At 46.4% G+C, this 21607-nt stretch overlaps 1 protein-coding gene across 1 annotated transcript in view; it reads left to right on the top strand.

The window, feature by feature from the left end:
- Positions 1–21607, top strand: part of DNAH14 (dynein axonemal heavy chain 14) — a 499756-nt gene that overhangs the window by 22899 nt on the left and 455250 nt on the right. Inside the window, exon 5 of the mRNA XM_034764559.1 lies at positions 5791–5925. Coding sequence (XP_034620450.1) covers positions 5791–5925 — 135 coding nt within the window. The remainder of the gene's footprint in view (positions 1–5790; positions 5926–21607) is intronic.

Consider the following 21607-nt stretch of genomic DNA (forward strand, 5'->3'; position numbering starts at 1 on the left):
AAAAAATGTATCTTTAGTGACGTGTTGCAACCAAGGCTTTTGTATGCCTTGAGGAGGTTTTCCACCAACAACCTGTAGTTGTCTGCCTTGTTATTTCCGAGAAAATTTATTGCCACTAACTGGAAGGCTTTCCATGCCATCTTTTCCTTGCCACGCAGTGCATGGTCAAATGCATCATCTCGAAGAAGTTCACGAATCTGAGGACCAACAAAGACACCTTCCTTTATCTTAGCTTCACTTAACCTTGGAAATTTTCCACGGAGGTACTTGAAAGCTGCTTGTGTTTTATCAATGGCCTTGACAAAGTTCTTCATCAGACCCAGCTTGATGTGTAAGCGTGGTAACAAAATCTTCCTTGATTCAACAAGGTGGATGCTGAACACTCTTCCTCCCAGGCTCCAATGACTGTCGGAGTGGCCAGTCTTTCTTGATGTAGTGGGAATCTCTTGCACGACTATTCCATTCGCAGAGAAAACAGCAGTATTTTGTGTATCCAGTCTGCAGACCAAGCAAGAGAGCAACAACCTTCAAATCGCCACAAAGCTGCCACTGATGTTGGTCATAGTTTATGCACCTCAAAAGTTGTTTCATGTTGTCCTAGGTTTCCTTCATATGGACTGCATGACCAACTGGAATTGATGGCAAAACATTTCCATTATGCATTAAAACAGCTTTAAGACTCGTCTTCAATGAATCAATGAACAGTCTCCACTCATCTGGATTGTGAACGATGTTGAGGGCTGCCATCACACCATCGATGTTGTTGCATGCTACAAGCTCACCTTCCATGAAGAAGAATGGGACAAGATCCTTTTGACGGTCACGGAACATGGAAACCCTAACATCACCTGCCAGGAGATTCCACTGCTGTAGTCTGGAGCCCAACAGCTCTGCCTTACTCTTGGGTAGTTCCAAATCCCTGACAAGGTCATTCAGTTCACCTTGTGTTATGAGGTGTGGTTTAGAGGAGGAGGAGGATGGGAGAAAATGTGGGTCCTGTGACATTGATGGTTCAGGACCAGAAGTTTCATCCTCTTCCTCTTTCTCATCTGACTCAAGTGAGAATGATTCTGGTGCATCAGGAACCGGCAGTCCTTCTCCGTGAGGTACTGGGCGTATAGCTGATGGAATGTTTGGATAATGCACAGTCCACTTTTTCTTCTTTGACACATCTTTCCCAACTGGAGGCACCATGCAGAAGTAACAATTGCTGGTATGATCTGTTGGCTCTCTCCAAATCATTGGCACTGCAAAAGGCATAGATTTCCTTTTCCTGTTCAACCACTGGTGAAGATTTGTTGCACAAGTGTTGCAGCATATGTGTGGGGCCCACCTCTTGTCCTGATCTCCAATTTTGCAGCCAAAATAAAGGTGATAGGCTTTCTTAACCATAGTGGTTATACTGTGCTTTTGTGATGCAAAAGTCACTTCACCACAAACATAGCAGAAGTTATCTGCACTGTTCACACAAGTATGAGGCATCTCTGCTCACTTTGGCTAAACAGAAATGTCCCTTTGCAAAATCAAACACTGACAAATAAGAGAGCACGACACTGTATGATTTCTAGAGCTGATATAGGGCAATTTGTTCAGCAGAGTGATGTAAGCTTCATTTTGATTGCATCATCCGTGACTTCTAGGAATAACATGATGCAATTCATATCATGTATGACTCAATACCAGCTTCAGATTGCATCATTCATTGTTTTGCCTAAAAAGCAAGTACTGTCCAAACCCAGTCATAGATTTATTCATAGATCCAGTCAAAGATGTATTTTAGTCATTTCTGGTTTAAATTGAGACCCCTTCCCTTTATAACTCACTTATCCTCTGCCATTCCCAAGTCAAGGGTCGTATATACTGATCCAATAGCATATCTTGAAAACTAGAGCCAATCAACAATTTTAAGAAACATTTTCATTCTCAGTGACCCAGAATTAGTAAAGTTTGACTACATTTATTTCAGAAACATTTTGGCTGTAGAGCAGTGTAGCCTTAGCTTGGCTAAGACCACCCTTGTTCTCAGACCTATACAGACTCTTAGTTAAGCCACCTCTAACACTTCCTCCAGACAGGGACATATACTGTCTTTTCCCTACAGACAAATCCTTCCCAAGTCCTAAAGTCGTTACCTGACAGCTTGGCTGTTGAATGGCTGGACTATACTGCAAAGTATACTGCAAAGGGGTGGGGCTTTTTTGTTTTTTAACTGTCCAGAAGATTCTTTTGAACAGCAGGAAACTATTTACCAGGAATACTTACCTGTGTAAATGGAAACATTTCTTGGGTTGAGCAGAGGTTCATAACTTCCTCCCTTCAGCAGAAAAAAAAATCCTATATCATCAGCTTCATTGTAAGGAATTGGAACTGTCTATTAGCGCTCTAAAAGTACATTTAGCTACTATCTCAGCTATACATCCTCCTGTCTCATGACGACTAGTGTTCTCTAATCCTATAGTGGTTATGTTTTTAAAAGGGATAGATTCTACTATTTCCTCATCAAACAGATCGTTCCCCCTGGGGACCTGAATCTGGTATTATTAGCTCTAATGGGACCTCCGTTCGAGGCTCTTTTGCCCACCTTTCAGCAAAAGTTTCTTTCTTGGTGGCTATTACTTCTGCAAGGAAAGTCAGTGAACTGCAGGCTCTGATGGTGAGGCCCCTGTACACTATATTCTTTAAAGACAAAGTGTTCATGAGGTTCCATCCAAAAAGTATTCCAAAGGTGGTGTCTAGTATCCGCGTTAATCAGACTGTCCGTTTATCTATCTTTTCCCCTAAGCCACTATCAAGGCTCCTTCCCCACTCTGAACTTTAGGATACAGATGTGGGGGCCTGCATGAAAACTTCTAAGCTTAACTACCAGTTTAGATCTGGTCCGCTGCCACCACTCCCAATGTGCTAATTCCCTTCCCTGGGTAGCATTGAGAGACTCTTCACCAATTCCCTGGTGAATACAGATCCAAACCCCTGGGATCTTAAAACAAGGAGAAATTAACCATCCCCCCTCCTTCCTCCCACCAACTCCTGGTGGATCAAGATCCAACCCCCTTGGATCTAAAAACAAGGAAAAATCAATCAAGTTATTAAAAAAGGCTTTTAATTAAAGAAAAAGGTCAACATCATCTCTGTAAAATCAGGATGGAAAATAACTTTACAGGGTAATCAAACTTAAAGAGCCCAGAGGACCCCCCTCTAGTCTTAGGTTCAAAGTTACAGCAAACAGAGATAAACACTCTAGCAAAAGGTACGTTTACAAGTTGAGAAAAGAAAGATAAAACTAACACGCCTTGCCTGGCTGTTTGCTTACAAGTTTGAAATATGAGAGACTTGTTCAAAAAGATTTGGAGAGCCTGGATTGATGTCTGGTCCCTCTCAGTCCCAAGAGCGAACAACCACCAAAACAAAGAGCACAAACAAAAGCCCTCCCCCGACCAAGATTTGAAAGTATCTTGTCCCCTTATTGGTCCTTTGGGTCAGGTGTCATCCAGGTTACCTGAGCTTCTTAACCCTTTACAGGTAAAAGGATTTTGGCGTCTCTGGCCAGGAGGGATTTTATAGTATTGTATACAGGAGGGCTGTTACCCTTCCCTTTATAGTTATGACAGCCACATATACGTAAGGATGTCCTCATATGCAGGATGTCTGTCATGCCCACTCCTTGTATATAGACAGAGCAAAATCCTTTGAGATCATCTCCATGTCTATTTATATTCTGTACAGACAGTATGAAAGAACAGGAGGCTTCAGCTCAGAGATGGTCTCATTGGATAACGTCATGTATAACCACCAATTATGAGATAGCAAACACACCAGCTCCTTCGAAAGTGTCAGCTTATTCCACAAGGGTACCAGCAACTTTCTTTATCTTCTTGAGAGATTTTCCTGCAGAAGACATCCGTAGAGCAGTGACCTGCTCATCGGTGCATACTTTCTCCAAGCACTGTGCTATTACCATAGCCTCCAGAGCTGACTCGAACTTTGGGAAAGCGGTCCTATAGTCTTTATTCAAATAGAATCCCAACCCCACTACCATTCCGTATTGCTTGGGAGTCACTGAGGAGGAATAGACATTTGCAGGCACTTGAAGAAAAAAATGGTTACTTGAGGTGCATGCACATGTTTATTTCATGATCCAATCTCCTTCCCCTCTGCTTCAGAATCTATTGTATCATGATTCCATTGTGAAGGTACTGAAGGAGGGTTGGGATGACTCTGCCCTTTATAGGCTGGCCTGGGGCACAAGGGTGCATGTTCCACCCTGACAGGTCTGGATACACAGAACTCTCCAGCTCCGGGTGCACTGGACACGCACATAGCTGAGTGGAATAGACACATGCACCACACCTCAAAGAATTTTTTTTTACAATAAGGTAACTTTGTTTCTTTTTGCCTTTATTTGATGAAAAGACAGAGATGATCCCTATTTTTTTTACAGTTCAAAGTATCAACTACAAAATGTGTACAAAATATATTTATCCAGGTGAAAAACTTACCTCCACATATCAAAATTACATGCATATCTAATTCTAATCTATGTAAAATAAATCTTCTCTAAGTCTGTGTATTCAAGTTGAGAAGAGATTTTTATGGTGAACTTCCTGAGAGGAGGACGATAAAAGTAGTTTATAACCATCTCCTAAAGGCTGAAAAATATCACCTTCCTCCCTCCAAATGTATTTTAAATAAATACAAAATAAAATCACCTCTGGAAAGAATAAAAGCTTTATAAAAATATGTAGAAGAAGTCTGAGAAGAAGTCAAGGGCATCTCCTGGTCTTCATGGCTTTCGGTAACTTGTGGTGCTCCCATGGTGTTAAGGTTGATTCTGCATCATTAAAATCCGTGGAAGTTTTGCAGTTAACTTTGGCGGATGAAAAATCAGGCACTTAAGCCCTAAACCAAAGCTCATTTGGAGCGGGGGGAGGGGAAGAACATTCTCAGGGACTTCAATTGGCTTTGGACCAGTCCTTAAATGAGGCTGAAAGGAAGGGCTGATGAACCGAGGGACTATAGCAGACATTTTTTGTAAGCAAAATAAATGGAAATTGAGGGCGCAAAGCGACTTGCAGAATTGGTCCCATGGTGATGGCATACCATGATTCAATGATTGAACAAAGCACTGAAGCACATATTTTATTTTAAATGTGCTTAAGTCTGATTGATTAAACATCTTTAAGGCCTTTAAGGCCTTTGTTTATTAGGGATACACTTCAGCATATGCTTAAGTGCTTTGCTGAATTGGGCCCCTCAAGAAGTAGGTACTGGGTTCTTTTTCTCTGTGAAAGTGAAAAAGTTAATCCTTAGGGACCCATTCATGTTCTATTAAAGTCACAGCTCTCATTGACTGCAAGTAGAATCAAACGTGAAGGAAGGTTAAATGCAAGAGCAAAATATAAAAAGACAAGTAACACTCTTACTTTTTTCAAAACTGTTGAAGGTAAAATACATGTTCAAACTATACACTTTAATACTGATTGGTCCATTGTAACAGCAAAAGAAGTTTACTGTGGATTTCCAGTGCATTCATTGGGGTGAAGGAGGGGAGTACTTATGTGCTTTTTAAAAAACACTTTTTTTTACTGTGATCATGTTATAGATTTTATGTATAGTGATATTTTAAAAATACATTTAAATTAGAATGTTCTTAGAAAAAATATAAATTGCATAAATATAAATGAGAATGTATATTCACTGTACAATTGTAACTTATTTTTAGAAAATAAGTGAGGCCTCACGATCTACTGTCAGCAGCATAATACTTACATTTAAACTGTTTGTTTGTTACAGATGATGATAAAGAGACTGAAATTCAAACAGTTGTTTCAGAACCAAGTTGCCATACAAAGATCTGTAAACAACAGAAAGCTGGAACATCTCATAACAAACCTATTAGGGAAAAAGTTTACTCTTATGATAGAACAGGTACGTAAATCTTAGTATCACAGAGACAAATTATTTTTCTCAGTTATGCCATTGAAAACAATGGAGTTACTCCAGATGGAAACTGATGTAACCGAGAAATATTTGTCTCAATGTCTTTTTTGGGAACAGCTGTGTACTTTTTGGTTAAAAATTCTGTGGGATAGTTCTAGTTAAGATGGCACTTTACTTCTGAAAGACATGTCAGTGGCTTATAACTTTCCCTGCAAATTATCTTTAGGGTTGACATTTTTCACGCTTTGTCTCAGATCAGAAATGAATTTCCTTGTAGGGTTAAAAATGTGTTTGTTTTTGAGTTCTCAGATGTCAAAAACATTATTCAGATGACTGTCTGGGTTCTTACGTTGGCTTTTAGCATTCTGACCATTCAGGTTTAAAACTTCAGTTATGGCATGTACTGGAGTCTCCATTGCAATGATCTACTCTGGTACTATCTAGATAGATTGAGATTGGATTGGACATCCAGTGTATGGTACTGGCACCTTTTTTGTGGTGCCACCATTCAGCCCAAGGGATGAGCCTTTTTCAGACTCTGATGTCTCAGTGCAGGGCTTCTTTTCTGCCCTCCACTCACTGAGCCAGCATTTGGATGAAGTCTCCTGGGATGCTACCAGGCATTTTAGGATCAGGTGTTCTGAATATCCATGGGGAACCTTTCCTTATCTGTCCCTTTTTAGTGGGCCTTCTGGAATCCTTAGGGGCCCTTTGGAGAGCAGTTTTACAGGTCTCCAACTACCAGGAAAACCCAACAGCCACTGGTACCGCACCATTCTCAGACACTATCTGATCAGCCCCTGGTACCGCAGAATTGCCATCTGGTACCTCCTGGTCTTCCTTCGGTACCTTATACACCCTCACCACAGGGAAACAGTCAAGATCAGCAGGCTCCCCAGGTGGAGGGAACCTTTCCCCATCAGCTAAGTTCTTTTAATCTCCTGATGAAGCAGTGATGTCCCTCTTCCCTCCTCCCCCTATATTGACCACTTTCGTGGCTTTCAAGACCACATGGAATGCCTTGCAGAATCCCTCCAGATTCCATTAGAGGAAGTGTAGGAGACTTAACAGTCTTTGGGGGACATTTTGAATATTGCCCTCTCAATCAGTGAGGCCCTGGTATCACCTGCTCGTAAAGTCTGCAAACACTTGGCACTATTCAGCCCACCTGTAAGTGAGCAGATAAAGAAGTACTATGTCCCTTTTAAGGATATGGAGAATTTTTTTTTTTTTTTGTTGCACCGCACTCCCAATTCTTTGGTTGTGGATGTGGCAAATGAAAGGAATAGACATTAGCATTTGATTCTTTTGCCTTATGAGAAGGAGTCCAAATGGTTAGATCTCCTGGGAAGGAAAAGCTATACCATGTTGTCCTTCCCATTCTTATTGGCAAAGTATGACTACAACACTTACTCTTAAGTTCACTCTCTTTATTTAACATCTGTTACCAAATCAGCGGGAACAATTTCAGGCTCTCATTTCAGAAAGTCAGCTGATAGCCAAGACCCTTCCTCCAAGTTGCCCTAGATACCATGGATACAGCTTCTAGATCCCTAGCCATGACCCTGGTCAAGCAGAGAGCTTCTGGTCTCCCAAGACAGGTGCAGAATATGTTGAAGACCTTACCTTTAAAGGAACCCAAACTATTCATTTCTGACACAGATTCCTCCTTCCACTCTCTGAGGGACTTGACAGCTACCTAGCAGTCACTGGGAATTTACGTCCCTGAAACAAAGGTGATTTAGTGGGTCTCATACCTCATTGTGATCTAGGCTGTTCCAATACAACCTCCCACAGGCTTTTCCCAGACCCTTTGACTTTCAGAGAAGGAGATCTAGGCCTCAAAAGAAGGGAACTCAGTTTTCCACAGTAACATCATCTGCACCTCCCTTCAAGAAACAATGTCTCGGTTGAGTGCCTCAAGCTTCCTACCCTTCCAGAACCTGTGCTGAGTGATTCCATCCAACCCCCCCTTTGGGGATTGACTGTCCAGCTTCTTTCTTGTCTGGGAACAGATTACCTCACAGATGGATTTCCAAGGTCATCAGTGTGTGGTATTCCATAAACTTTCACTCTATGCTCCTTCCCCATCCCTCTTCAGGGACTTCTCACACAAGAACCTCTTGAAACAGGAGGGCCAGTCTATCCTTGTCTTGAGGGGGCGATCAAGCAGGTTTTCCCTGAGTTTGTTGGAAGAGGCTTTTGTTCCAGCTATTTCCCAGTTTCCAAGAGGCGTAGATAATGGCAACTGATTCTTGATCTGAGAAAGTTGAGCACCTGCATCCTTTCTCAGCACTTCAGGATGGTAATGTTAGCCACTATAATCAGTCTCTAGATCTGGGAGATTGGTTTGTCACCCTGGACCTCTAGGATATCTGCTTTCATGTGGTCATCCATCCATCGCACAGATGTTTTCTACGATTCAAAATAGGTTCAAAACACTACTAGTTCTGAGACCTTCCCTTTGGGCTCTCTTCAGAGCATAGGGTCTTTACAAAGCTTCTCTCAGCAGTGGTAGCCCTTTTATGTTAATAGGCCATAGCAGTATTCCCATACCTAGATAATTGGCTCCTCAAGGGTCAATCAGCTATAGAGGTCTAGCTTGCAACATTCAAGGCTATAGCCCTATTTCAGTCTCTGGGCTTTCACATCAATCAAAAGAAGTCTACATTGACTCCAATCCGCAGAGTAGACTTAGTTGAGCCTCTCTAGACTCACTAGCCACCAGAGCCTAACTCCCCAAATTGGATTCTCCACTGTTCAGTCTAATCTCAATGATACAACACCACCCACAAACAACTGTAAGGTCCTGCCTATAACCCTTGGGGCACATGTTGGCCTCCATGTTTGCCATGCCTTACATGAGACTGCACCTCAGGTGCTTCAGACATGGCTAAAAATCTATGTATACCTCAAACATACATGGTCTCTCCAAACGTATTACGGTACCTCAAAGTTCTGGACTCTCTCAGATGGTAGAAGCATCCATTGAAATCTTACTTGCGAACCCCATTCTCTGACCCCATCCTCCATCAAAGATTCTTCAATAGACTCTTCTCTTTTGGGATGGGGAGCCCTCTTCTAAGGGGACACAATCCAGGGCAGTAGTCCACACGAGGTTTTGCTCCATATCAACATTCTGAAGCTGAGAGCAGTGAGATACACTTGCCAACACTTCCTTCATACCATACAGTGCCACTCTGCCAGGGTAATGCTGTACAACAGGCCAGCAATGTGTTGTATCCACTGACTAGGCGGAGCAAGATCCCAGTCCTTATACACAGAGTTGCTAAGGCTGTGGAACTGTGCATTTTCCATCAGACAGAAATTTCAGCAGTCTTCCAGGTCTCCAGAATACCGATGCAAACTCTCTGAGCAGACACTTCCTCAGGATCACAGCATCTGCCAGACCTGGGGTTCCCCAGAAGCAGACCTCTTTTCCACCCTGAGGAATGTGAAATGCTGCCTTTTCTTCTCCAAGAGAGAATATGGACATAACTTGTTGGGAGGTGCCCTGATAATATACTGCCTCCCTGCCCTACTCTATGCTTATCTATCTCTACCTCTCATCCTGAAGACCTTATTCAGACTACAAGAGGAAAGAGTGAGGGTCATCCTCATAGCACCATCATAGTCAAGACAAGCATAGTACTCAAACCTCCTTCACCTCTCTGGCAATGCCTGTCTGACTTCTCAGGAGAGATCTCCTGTCACAGAAGGTAGGGACCCTGATCCATCCCACCCTCTCCCTTGAACCTCACAGCATAGTTCCTAGATGGTTCTCGAGCATGGAGCTAACCTGTTTGGACAGAGTCTAGTCACTTCTCCTGTCTAATGGAAACCTAGTACCCACAAAACTTACCTTCAGAAGTGGAAATTCTTCCATTCCTGGTGCTCTTTTTCTTGGGCCTCGGAGTTTCCACTTTCGAAGATCCTGGACTACCTTTGGATTTAAAGAAACATGATCTATCAGTGAGCTAGATTAAAGAACACCTAACCACTGTGTCAGTCTTTCACTCACCCTGCTGCACCTAGATTCCTCAAGGGTTTAGCCAACTTTTTCCCCCTGTACAGAAGCTGATCCCCCAGTGGGACCTCACTTTGGTACTTAATGCTCTAAGGAAACCTCCCTTTGAACCAATGTCTATCTGCTCACTCTTCCACCTCTCCCTCAAGACGACATTCCTCATAGCTTTCACCTCAGCTAGATGAATGGGAAAGCTCAGTCCCTTATGGCTGACCCACAATATATCACCTTTTATAAAGACAAAATTTACACTGCATCCTCCTTCTGAATTCCTCTTGAAGGTCTCTTTGGAATACAGTAGAACCTCAGAGTTACGAACATCTTGGGAATGGAGGTTGTTCACAACACTGAAATGTTCATAACTCTGAACAAAATGTTCTTTCAAAAGTTTACAACTGAACATTAACTTGAAACTTTACTGTGCAGAAGAAAAATGCTGCTTTTAAACATCTTAATTTAAATGAAACAAGCACAGAAACAGTTTCCTTACCTTGTCAAATATATTTTTTTTAAATTTCCCCTTTTTTTTTTTTTAGTAGTTTTCATGTAACACAGTACAGTACTGTATTTGCCTTTTGCGGGGTGGGGCGTGTCTCTACTGCTGCCTGATTGTGTACTTCCGGTTCCAAATGAGTTGTGTGGTTGATCAGTCAGTTCGTAACTCTGGTGTTCATAACTCTGAGGTTTTACTGTACCATATTTATCAGGAGATCATCTCCTAGTGTTCTACCCCAAGCTTTATGCCTCCACAGAGGAGACCAACCTGCATATGCTGCATTTTAGAAGGGCCCTTGCTTTCTACCTTGACTGGACTAAAACCTTTGAGGCCTCACCTATGCTATTTATATAATTTGGAGGAATTATATAAGAGAAGGAAGGGTCAACCTACTTCCACATAAAGACTATTAAACTGGATTTTTGGGGTACATTTTAAGCTGCTATGAATCTGCTGGGATGCAGCCCCTTCATAGAGTGACAGCACATTCCACTAGAGCTCAGCCTGGCTCTGTAGCTCTACTGAGGGGTGTAGTGAGTCGGTGTGGCTCCCCTCCTGCCCAGCAGAGGGAACCCCCTTACAGACACCCAAGTGGGCGGAGCCACCGCCGCCTGTTCCCACCCCCCGGAAGTCAAGGGGCGTGACAGGAAGTATAAAAGCCGGCAGCCAGAGCTCAGTGAGGCCCCAGCCACCGCAGGGAGCAGACGTGTGGCCGGGAGCTCGCGGCCGGGAGACCGCCGAGGCCCGTAGCCGTTGCCCTAACTGGCCGGAGCTGCCCCGAGCCCACTACGAGGAGGAGCCACCGGAGCCCGCCCGCTCCCGTTGTTGGGAGGAGCCATTGGAACTCCCCCACGCCAACCCTGAAGGCGAGACGCCACCAGGGCCCCTCCGCCCCTGTTGTTACCCAGAGGAGCCGCCCGAGTCCAATTGGCTGGACTTCCCTGAGGAGCTGCCGGACCTGCCACCCAGCCCCGGCCGAGAGGAACCCATGCAGGTGGATTGTATTGGGCACGGCACCACAGACGAGATAGGCCCTGAGGGGGAACCCGGAAGTAGCCCGGGGGTAGCCAACCCTAGTCAGGCTGCAGCCACATATGAGCTGATGTCAGTGTGTTTCGGTCAGGACACCCCACTGACCCGCAGCGGCAGTGGCCGCTTCTAGGGCCCCGGGCTGGGATGCAGTGGAGTGGGTGGGCCTGCGTCCCCTCCCTGCCACACCCGCTCACGGGTGGCATGCTTCCCCCTGACTGTCGTATGCTTGCTCAGCCCCTGCCCCAAAGGGCCTGAGCTCTCTAATTGTTGTACGGTCGCTCAGCCCCTACCCCACTACCGGTGGGGCAGCGGTATAGTTCGCTGGGTCAGCGCTCCTACCCTTTGGCACAGGACTGAGTGACACACAGCTTAGGGAGCTTGGGCCCTCTGGTGCAGGGGCTGAGCGACAGTATCACAGTTAGAGAGCTCAGGCGGAGCCCCCCCCTGGAGCCCAAGCCGAGTGGGCCCCCGGGGTAGGCGGCCTGAACTCGGTCTCTGTTTTAGCTGCCGGAAGATGGGACACCTCCAGCGGGACTGTCCCGACATGGACTGCAGTTACGGACAAGTGTGGGCGGGACACAATCGGGCCCGACCATCCCTGAACCCCAAGCTAACAGTCCCCATGGCCGTTGGGGGTCGGGTAACTCGGGCTTTGATTGACTCGGGCTGTGGCCAAATGCTGGTCCGTCAGGAGCTGGTACCTCAGACCGATACCCGCTTGGGGGTGATCCATCTGCAGTGTATCCATGGGGACGTCCGACCGTATCCGAGCACCCGGGTTCCCCTAACGATCGCGGGTGTCACCTGGAATCTGGTGGTCGGCGTAGCTCCCCACCTAGTGTATCCCATGGTCTTGGGTCGGGACTGGCCCGCTTTCGAGGAAGTCCTCTGACCCACGCCGGCCTTGGAAACAGACCACCAGGGGTCCTCACCCGAGACCACTGCCCAGGACGAGGCAACTGAGGTGGACGTCCCAGACGAGGCGGTGCTGCAGCCGGGGCCCACCCTTAAACTCCGCCTCGACACTGACTTCTGTCGAGACCAACGAGCAGATCCTACCCTCAGCTGCTTTTATGAGCAGCTCGCGGCGGTGGACGGGAGCGTCGCGGATCCCCAGCAAGCCACCCAGTGGCCCCACTTCGAGCTGCGCAGGGACCGGCTCTACCGAGTGGACCGCAACCCCCGCACCCGGGAGCCACAGACGCAACTGATGGTGCCCCTCTGCAATCGGCGAGCCGTAATGAAACTCACCCATGATGTGCCGGCTGCTGGGCACCTGGGGCAAGAGAAGACCCTCGCCCGGATCCTAGCGCGCTTCTTCTGGCCGGGAGTCTACCAGGATGTGAAGAAGTATTGCACCTCCTGCCCGGAATGTCAGTTAGCGGCTCCTCCCGGGGTACCCAAGGCGCCCCTGGTCCCCATGCCTTTGATGGAGACACCGTTCGAGCGGGTCGCCATGGACCTCGTGGGCTCGCTCCCAAAAAGCGCTGCTGGGTTTCGGTACATTTTGGTACTTGTGGACTACGCCTTCCGATTTCCGGAGGCCATCCCTTTGTGGAGCATTACCGCCCGGACTATCACGGGTGAACTGATGAAGATCTTCGTGCGGGTAGGGCTGCCTAAGGAAATCTTAACCGATCAGGGGACTAACTTCACCTCCCGGTTGTTACGCCAGGTCTGTACACTCTTAGGAGTCAAACAACTCCGCACCACAGTTTACCACCCGCAGACGGACGGGTTAGTGGAACGGTTTAATCGGATGCTTAAGGGAATGTTGCAGAAATTCCCCGTAGACGAGCTCCGCCACTGGGATCAGTTCCTTCCGCCCCTGCTGTTAGCTATCCGGGAGGTTCCTCAAGCATCAACGAAGTTTTCTCCGTTCGAACTATTATATGGATGCAGGCCGCGGGGCCTCTTGGATCTAATGCAAGAGACCTGGGAACAGTTGGCCTCCCCAGCCCAGGGCCTCTTAAAATACGTCCTACAAATGCAGGCGTACCTTACCCAGGCGGGAGCCCTGGCGCGCGAGCATTTAAGGACGGTGCAGGAACGACAGGAGCGGGCCTATAACCAGGAGGCTCAAGTGCGGGAGTTTCAGCCCAGGGATCGAGTCCTACTCCTCCTGCCGTCAAGCGAATCAAAGCTGTTAGCCCGCTGGCAGGGGCCTTATGAAGTAGTACGCAGAGCGGGTCCGGTCACCTACGAGGTTAGGCAACCGGATAAACGCAAGGGAACCCAACCCTACTATGTGAACCTGTTGAAGCTGTGGCGTGGCCGGGAGGGCCTCATGATTAACCCTTGCCCGCCGGAGCTGGGACCCCGGGTACCCCCGAAGGAGGACCCCCCGGCACCCCTCCTAGGTGAGTCGCTCACGGAGGAACAACATAAACAGGCGAACTGTCTCCTGCAGGTCTTCCGGAAGACTTTCACGGCGGTACTGGGCTATACAATCCTGGTCTGGCATTGGATCCAGACCGAGCCTGGGAAAGTTGTTCGGGAAACAACCCGGCCCCTGCCCTCCTGGATGTGGGAAGAGGTCGAAGAGGAGGTGCGAGCCATGCTGGCTTTGGGCATCATTGAGCCGTTCCGGAGCGAGTGGCGCAGCCTGGTGGTCCTGGTGCCCAAGCCAGACGGCACCCGCCGTTTCTGCATAGATTTTTCAGAAGGTGAACGCCATCTCCTGCTTCGAAGCCTACCTGATGCCCCGCGTAGATGAATTACTGGGCCGCCTGGGAGAGGCCCAGTTTATCACCACCCTCGACCTTAGCAAGGGCTACTGGCAAATTCCACTCGATGAGACCTCGAAGGAGAAGACCGCTTTTGCCACCCTGACTGGGCTATATCAATTTACCCGGATGCCTTTCAGTCTCCATGGGGCCCCCGCGACCTTCCAGCGGCTGCTGGATCACCTGCTACAGTCCCATCACGAATATGCCGCTGTTTACCTCGTCGACGTTGTCATTTATAGCCGCTGCTGGGACGACCATCTGATCCGGGTCGCATCGGTCCTAAGGTCCCTGCGGCAGGCGGGTCTGATGGCCAACCCCAAGAAATTCCGTATTGCCTGGCAGGAAACTACCTACCTCGGCTATACGGTTGGGGGCGGGCACGTAAAACCCCTTGTGGGAAAAGTCCAAGCCCTTGTGGACTGTCCCACCCCGACAACGAAACGACATGTGCGGCAGTTCCTGGGCCTCGTTGGATATCATCGACGATTCGTCCCCCAATTCGCGTCCATAGCAGTGCCCCTAACTGGGCTACTGAGTAAGGATAGCCCCCGGCAGGTGCAGTGGTCCCCAGAGTGCGAGACCACCTTCCGGACACTTAAAAGGTGTCTCTGTCAGGAGCCGGTTTTGTACAGCCCGGACTTCAATCGTCCATTCATCCTTCAGACAGACTCCTCCGAGGTGGGATTGGGGGCGGTCTTGTCCCAAGAGGTGGATGGGAAAGACCATCCTGTGCTGTACCTCAGCCGGAAGCTATTTCCCTGAGAAAAGAACTACGCGGTCATAGAAAAGGAGGCCCTCGCCGTGAAATGGGCCTGCGATGCCTTCCATTTTTACCTCCTTGGAGCACCATTCACCCTGGTCACGGACCACGCCCCCCTCCGCTGGCTGATGCGCATGAAGGACATCAACACCCGCATCATGCGCTGGTACTTGGCCTTGGAGCCCTATGCGTTTACTGTTCAGCATCGGGCTGGCAAGGACCATGCCAACGCGGACTTCCTATCCTGCATTGGGGAAATGGAAGGGCCTGGCTCCGATGAGCGGGAGCCAGTCTTCGGGAGGGGGGAGGTGTGTAGTGAGTCGGTGTGGCTCCCCTCCTGCCCAGCAGAAGGAGCCCCCTTACAGACACCCAAGTGGGCGGAGCCACTGCCGCCTGTTCCCGTCCCCCGGAAGTCAAGGGGTAGGACAGGAAGTATAAAAGCCGGCCGCCAGAGCTCAGTGAGGCCCCAGCCGCCACAGGGAGCAGACGTGTGGCCGGGAGCTCGCGGCCGGGAGACCGCCGAGGCCCGTAGCCGTTGCCCTAACTGGCCGGAGCTGCCCCGAGCCCACTACGAGGAGGAGCCACCGGAGCCCGCCCGCTCCTGTTGTTGGGAGGAGCCGTTGGAACTCCCCCACACCATCCCCAAAGGCAAGATGCCACCGGGGCCCCTCCGCCCCTGTTGTTACCCAGAGGAGCTGCCCGAGTCCAATTGGCCGGACTTCCCCGAGGAGCTGCCGGACCTGTCACCCAGCCCCGGCCGAGAGGAACCCATGCTGGTGGATTGGACTGGGCCCGGCGCCACGGACGAGGTAGGCCCTGAGGGGGAACCCGGAAGTAGCCCGGGGGTAGCCGACCCTGGTCAGGCTGTAGCCACGTATGAGCTGATGTCAGTGTGTTTCGGTCAGGACACCCCACTGACCCGCAGCGGCAGTGGCCGCTGCTAGGGCCCCGGGCTGGGACGCAGTGGAGTGGGTGGGCCTGCGTCCCCCTCTGCCACCCCCGCTCATGGGTGGCAGGCTTCCCCCTGACTGTTGTACTGTTGCTCAGCCCCTGCATCAAAGGGCCTGAGCTCTCTAACTGTCATACGCTTGCTCAGCCCCTGCCCCAAAGGGCCTGAGCCCCCTAATTGTTGTACTGTTGCTCAGCCCATGCACCAAAAGGTAGGAGCGCTGACCCAGCGAACTGTACTGCTGCCCCACTGATAGTGGGTTGGTGTGGCTCCCTTCCTGCCCAGGAGGGTCGAGCCCCGGCATGAACCCTTCACAGGGGGTTCGTATAACAGAAATTTGTAGGACTTCAACTTAGTCTTCTATGTGTACCTTTGCCAAACATTACACCATCTTACCTGCATCCAGCGGTGATACTACCTTTAGAGGAGAGGGTCCTCTGAACTGTCTTGGACTTATCCCCTCAGCATCCACCTTCTCGTTGAGTTACTTTTTGGGAGTACCCACAGGGTCATATACTTGGAGAAGGAGGAGAGGTTACTTACCTCATAGTAACTTGAGATGTTTTATCCCTATGGGTGCTACACCTCCTGTACTCCTTCCCTTTGGGTATGGAGGCTCTGTTTTGTAGTCAAGAAAGAACTGAATGGCAGTGGGTCTGCGCCTCCTTATATGCCGTGGTTTGAAGGTGTTAGGTGCTGCTCTGCACAAGCCTGTAGAGCTGCTTTTCATTCTCTGGTCAAGAGCGCACATCCTATGGTAGACCAGGAATGCATTGGACAATATCATAGTTGCTCATGAAACCAGGCCTGAATTCTAGTTGGACAGGGCAAATGTACCTTAGGGACAAAACATCTCAAAGAACTCAAGTTATTGTAAGTAACTTCTCCTTCCTAAGGACCTTGTAATTAAGAGCAGGTCACTCAGAGGTAGTGTGCACTGAGACTGACTTCTCCAGACAGGAGGTGGGAGACACTTATCTCCCTGATTGATCATTGTGTATTGCATATTTTACAAAATAAGTCTCTTTGCATATTGAGTCAAACCTTGATGAATAGAGTGAGTGAGTGCTGCAGGGAAAAAAAAATCCAGGGTTAACCTGTTTGAGTAAAGCCAGTGAACTTTTGGGGGTATAACTGAGGATATGGAGGTACACCAGACACCCCTAAATCTGTGAAGACAAGGTGCCAGCCGGCTTGATATTCCAAAAGGGTCTCAGCCATCATTGTTGAAAATGCTGGGAAAAGGAGTTGGGGTAAGCTATCCTGTAGGAGATGGGAATGTCTTGTGTGTTATGATTTTGTTTCATATGTAACCATTTGTTTCCAATATTCTTTCTTACTGTCACTTGAATATCTGTTCTTTGATAAATTTATTCCTGTTTTCACTATAAATATATCTGTGTTTGCTTGTCAAGCAGAGGGGTGATCCAGAGGTAGAACTCGTAAGCTGGTGTGCTATTCCTTTGGGAGTAGAGAATCTGTGGTTTCTGTGAGTGTTCAATTGATCATGGGCTGGGCACTTAATAGGTACACACCTACCCCTAAGCCTTCCAAATGTTCCTATCACCTGTCTGCTAAGGGACAGTGGAGTCCACGCGGGCTGAGAGGGGAATACTTTTGCTGCTTGTGGACAGTGTTGTCAGGGAGTGGACTCCTGGAAGTTTCAGAGAAGGCTCTGTCATGCTAAGTTCAGGTGGATACCCCTGGGAAGCATCACTGTTGTTTTTTCACTTTATTTCCTTCTTAGAATTCTCTGCCCCTGAGATCAGCGAAAGTAACAGTGGTATTGCAGTTGGCTTCCAAGAAGCTTTCCTCTAACAGTTCCTTTTACGTGTGTATTTTGTAGGCACTTTCAACATACAGATCATCCTCTTTAATGTCAACATCTTGGAGCTCTGAATTAAGTTTTTTTTCATAATATTGAGAGCACATTTTAAAGTTTTTGTTATGCTACCATTTTTAGATTGTGATTTTTCCATATGGGCAATCCATCTTGAGAAATTAAGGCGTTTTTATTAAATGTTTATCAATATTACTTTGGTCGTCTGTATTTTGTTCAAGGTTTTTTAGCTTAGTGGTGATTTCTTTCTGGCTTGTGTTCAGAATGCTCTGTTTATCCCTCCAGCATCTTTATTTTTTGAGGGATTATGTGGCTTGTAGTTGGCTTTAAGCCCCCTTTTCCATTTCCCCCATCTTGATAATTGGAGCAGCCATAATATAGTGGTGGTTGTTTCAGGAAAGAGGGGTATTTTTTATGTTCACCATATACACATTCAATCTGAAAATCAGATTTCAAAAATTCTGTGTGAAATTAAGGGTGAAAAATGTGGAGAGGAGATTTCTGGCCATTGCATCAAGGACATTGTCAACACTCATGTGAAATAGGTAAGGTAAGTATTACTCTCATTTTCCAGATGCAGAAACCAAGGCACAGAGATCAGGTCACATATGAAAAGAACCCATATGTTCTGATTTCCAGTCCCTTAATTTAATCAGTGGTTTTACAACACTAGATACAGGGAAGAGCTTTCTGACTAGTTGCAACTGATCCCATAACAGTGTTCATACACAAGCAGTTCACGTTTAGATGGATAGTACACTTTTTGGGTGGCTAAAAGGATTTAGTCATCTAGTAATGTATTTTTTGCCGTTCAAAACATGATATAATTGCTCAGAAATACGTTTCCGGTCATGCTACATTGCTTAGTTAACAGTACAGAATCATTCTTGCATACAAAAAAAGTTAAAGATACAGGCATTTCATTCATGCCCATGAAATAGGTTAAACATTTCCAGGAAGCATTGAGCTTTGACATACTTCACAGATGATAAACCTCTGATCATAAACTTCTGACCATAACTGTGTAATATGCTTATAGTTGTTAGTTTGGGTTGCTAGTTTTTCTGTGTTGTTTTATCTGTTGATGAATTTTGTCTGTGATCTATCAAAAGAAAAATTAAAATTTTGTTGATATGCTGGCTAGAATAAAATATTTAAGGAAAATATTCCCAAGTCATAATTTATTTAATGAAGTATAGCTCAGTAGAATGGCTCTAGGAAATAGCTATATAAAGTAAATATATCTGCTCTCAGTAAACTGATGTGAATCTGAAGTAACTATCTGCTTAAATCGAACAGGAGTATTCCTGTCTTGTAGGAAATGGACACTACTACATTTCCTGGACACTACTGTGCTAATAAGCGATGGTCACATAAATACCACCCTATACCGGAAACCTACTGACCGCTACACTTACCTACATGCCTCCATCCAGGACACACCACACGATCCGTTGTCTACAGCCAAGCTCTAAGATATAACCGCATTTGCTCCAATCCCTCAGATAGAGACAAGCACCTACAAGATCTCTATCAAGCATTCTTAAAACTACAATACCCACCTGCTGAAGTGAAAAAACAGATTGACAGAGCCAGACGAGTACCCAGAAGTCACCTCCTACAAGACAGGCCCAACAAAGAAAATAACAGACCACCACTAGCTGTTACCTTCATCCCCCAACTAAAACTTCTCCAGCGCATCATCAGAGATCTACAACCTATCCTGAAAGATGATCCTTTACTCTCACAGATCTTGGGAGACAGACCTGTCCTTGCTTACAGACAACCCCCCAACCTAAAGCAAATACTCACCAGCAACCACACATCACTGAACAAAACCACTGACCCAGGAACCTATCCTTGTAACAAAGCCCAATGCCAACCCTGTCCACATATCTATTCAAGTGACATCATCATAGGACCTAATCACATCAGCCATACCATCAGGGGCTCGTTCACCTGCACATCTACCAATGTGATATATGCCATCATGTGCCAGCAATGCCCCTCTGCCATGTACATTGGCCAAACCGGACAGTCTCTACGCAAAAGAATTAATGGACACAAATCTGACATCAGGAATCATAATACTCAAAAATCAGTGGGAGAACACTTTAACCTGTCTGGCCATTCAATGTCAGACCTGCGGGTGGCTATCTTACAACAGAAAAACTTCAAAAACAGACTCCAAGGAGAGACTGCTGAGCTGGAATTGATATGCAAACTAGACACAATCAACTCAGGATTGAATAAGGACTGGGAATGGCTGAGCCATTACAAACATTGACTCTATCTCCCCTTGTAAGTATTCTCACATTTCTTATCAAACTGTCTGTACTGGGCTATCTTGATTATCACTTCAGAAGTTTGTTTTTTTTCCTCTTAATTGGCCTCTCAGAGTTGGTAAGACAACTCCCACCTTTTTATGCTCTCTGTATGTGTGTATATATATCTTCTCAATATTTATTCCACTCTATATGCATCCGAAGAAGTGGGCTGTAGTTCATGAAAGCTTATGCTCTAATAAATTTGTTAGTCTCTAAGGTGCCACAAGTACTCCTGTTCTTTTTGCGGATACAGACTAACACGGCTGCTACTCTGAAACCTGCTTAAATCGAGTTACTCTGGATTGACACCAGTTTACTGAGAGCAGATTTTGATGAAACATCTATAAAGCCACATAGAGAACAAATCTAATTTTTCAAAGTCTAAAATTTATCATAAACAGCTTCCCCCTCTCCCCCTTTTGCATGGAGACCAGGAGGTGCTTTTCCATGCCCCTAATAATTTGTTGCCCTTTTCTGTACCTTTTCCAATTCCAATAAAACTTTTTTTGAGATGGGGCGACCAGATCAGCATGTAGTATTCAAGATGTGGGTGTACCATAGGTTTATATGGAGGCAATATGGTATTTTCTGTCTTATTAACTATCCCTTTCCTAATGATTCCCAACATTAGCTTTGTTGATTGCTACTGTACATTGAGTGGATGTATTCAGAGAACTATCTACAGTGACTCCAAGATCTTTCCTGAGTGGTAACAGCTAATTTAGAGCCCATCATTTTGTATGTATATTTGGGATTATATTTTCCAATCTGAAATTAAATGTTGATAAATGCAAAGTAATGCATCTGCCATTTTATTGCCCAGTCACTCAGTTTTGTGAGATCCCTTTGTAACTCTTCGCAAACAATGTTTGCCCTTCAGTTCTCTGGACGCTCACCCATTCTCCATGAGTTCTCAAATATAATTGCTAATGGTTGCAAGATTGCTTTAGTTAGTTTCTTAAGTACCCTAGCATGAATTTCATCATGACAACCTAAATATAAGTAACTTCTCTAAGTATTTTTTAACTGTCTCTTTCCTTATTTTGGCTTTTGTTTTTGCACTTTGTTGCTAATATTAATTGTGTTGAGTATCTGGCCCCCATTAACATTTTTAGCGAAGACTGAAGGAGAATTAAACACTTCAGCCTTCTTGAAGTGATCAGTTATTAGCTTTCCTTCCCTGTTAAGTAGAGGACCTGTGCTTTCCTTGGTCTTATTTTTTATCCTAGTCTGTTTAAAAAAAAAAAAAACAACCTTTTCTTGTGTCTACATGTGTATACCATTTTGTACTCCTCCTTAGCAATTTGCCTGTTTCCACTTTTTATCAAAACAACAAAGAGTCTGGTGGCACCTTAAAGACTAACAGATTTATTTGGGCATAAGCTTTCGTGAGTAAAAACCTCACTTCTTCGGATGCATAGAGACTCTATGCATCCGAAGAAGTGAGGTTTTTACTCACGAAAGCTTATGCCCAAATAAATCTGTTAGTCTTTAAGGTGCCACCAGACTC

This window comes from Trachemys scripta, chromosome 3, assembly GCF_013100865.1.
Source record: "Trachemys scripta elegans isolate TJP31775 chromosome 3, CAS_Tse_1.0, whole genome shotgun sequence".
NCBI classification, from domain to species: domain Eukaryota; kingdom Metazoa; phylum Chordata; order Testudines; family Emydidae; genus Trachemys; species Trachemys scripta.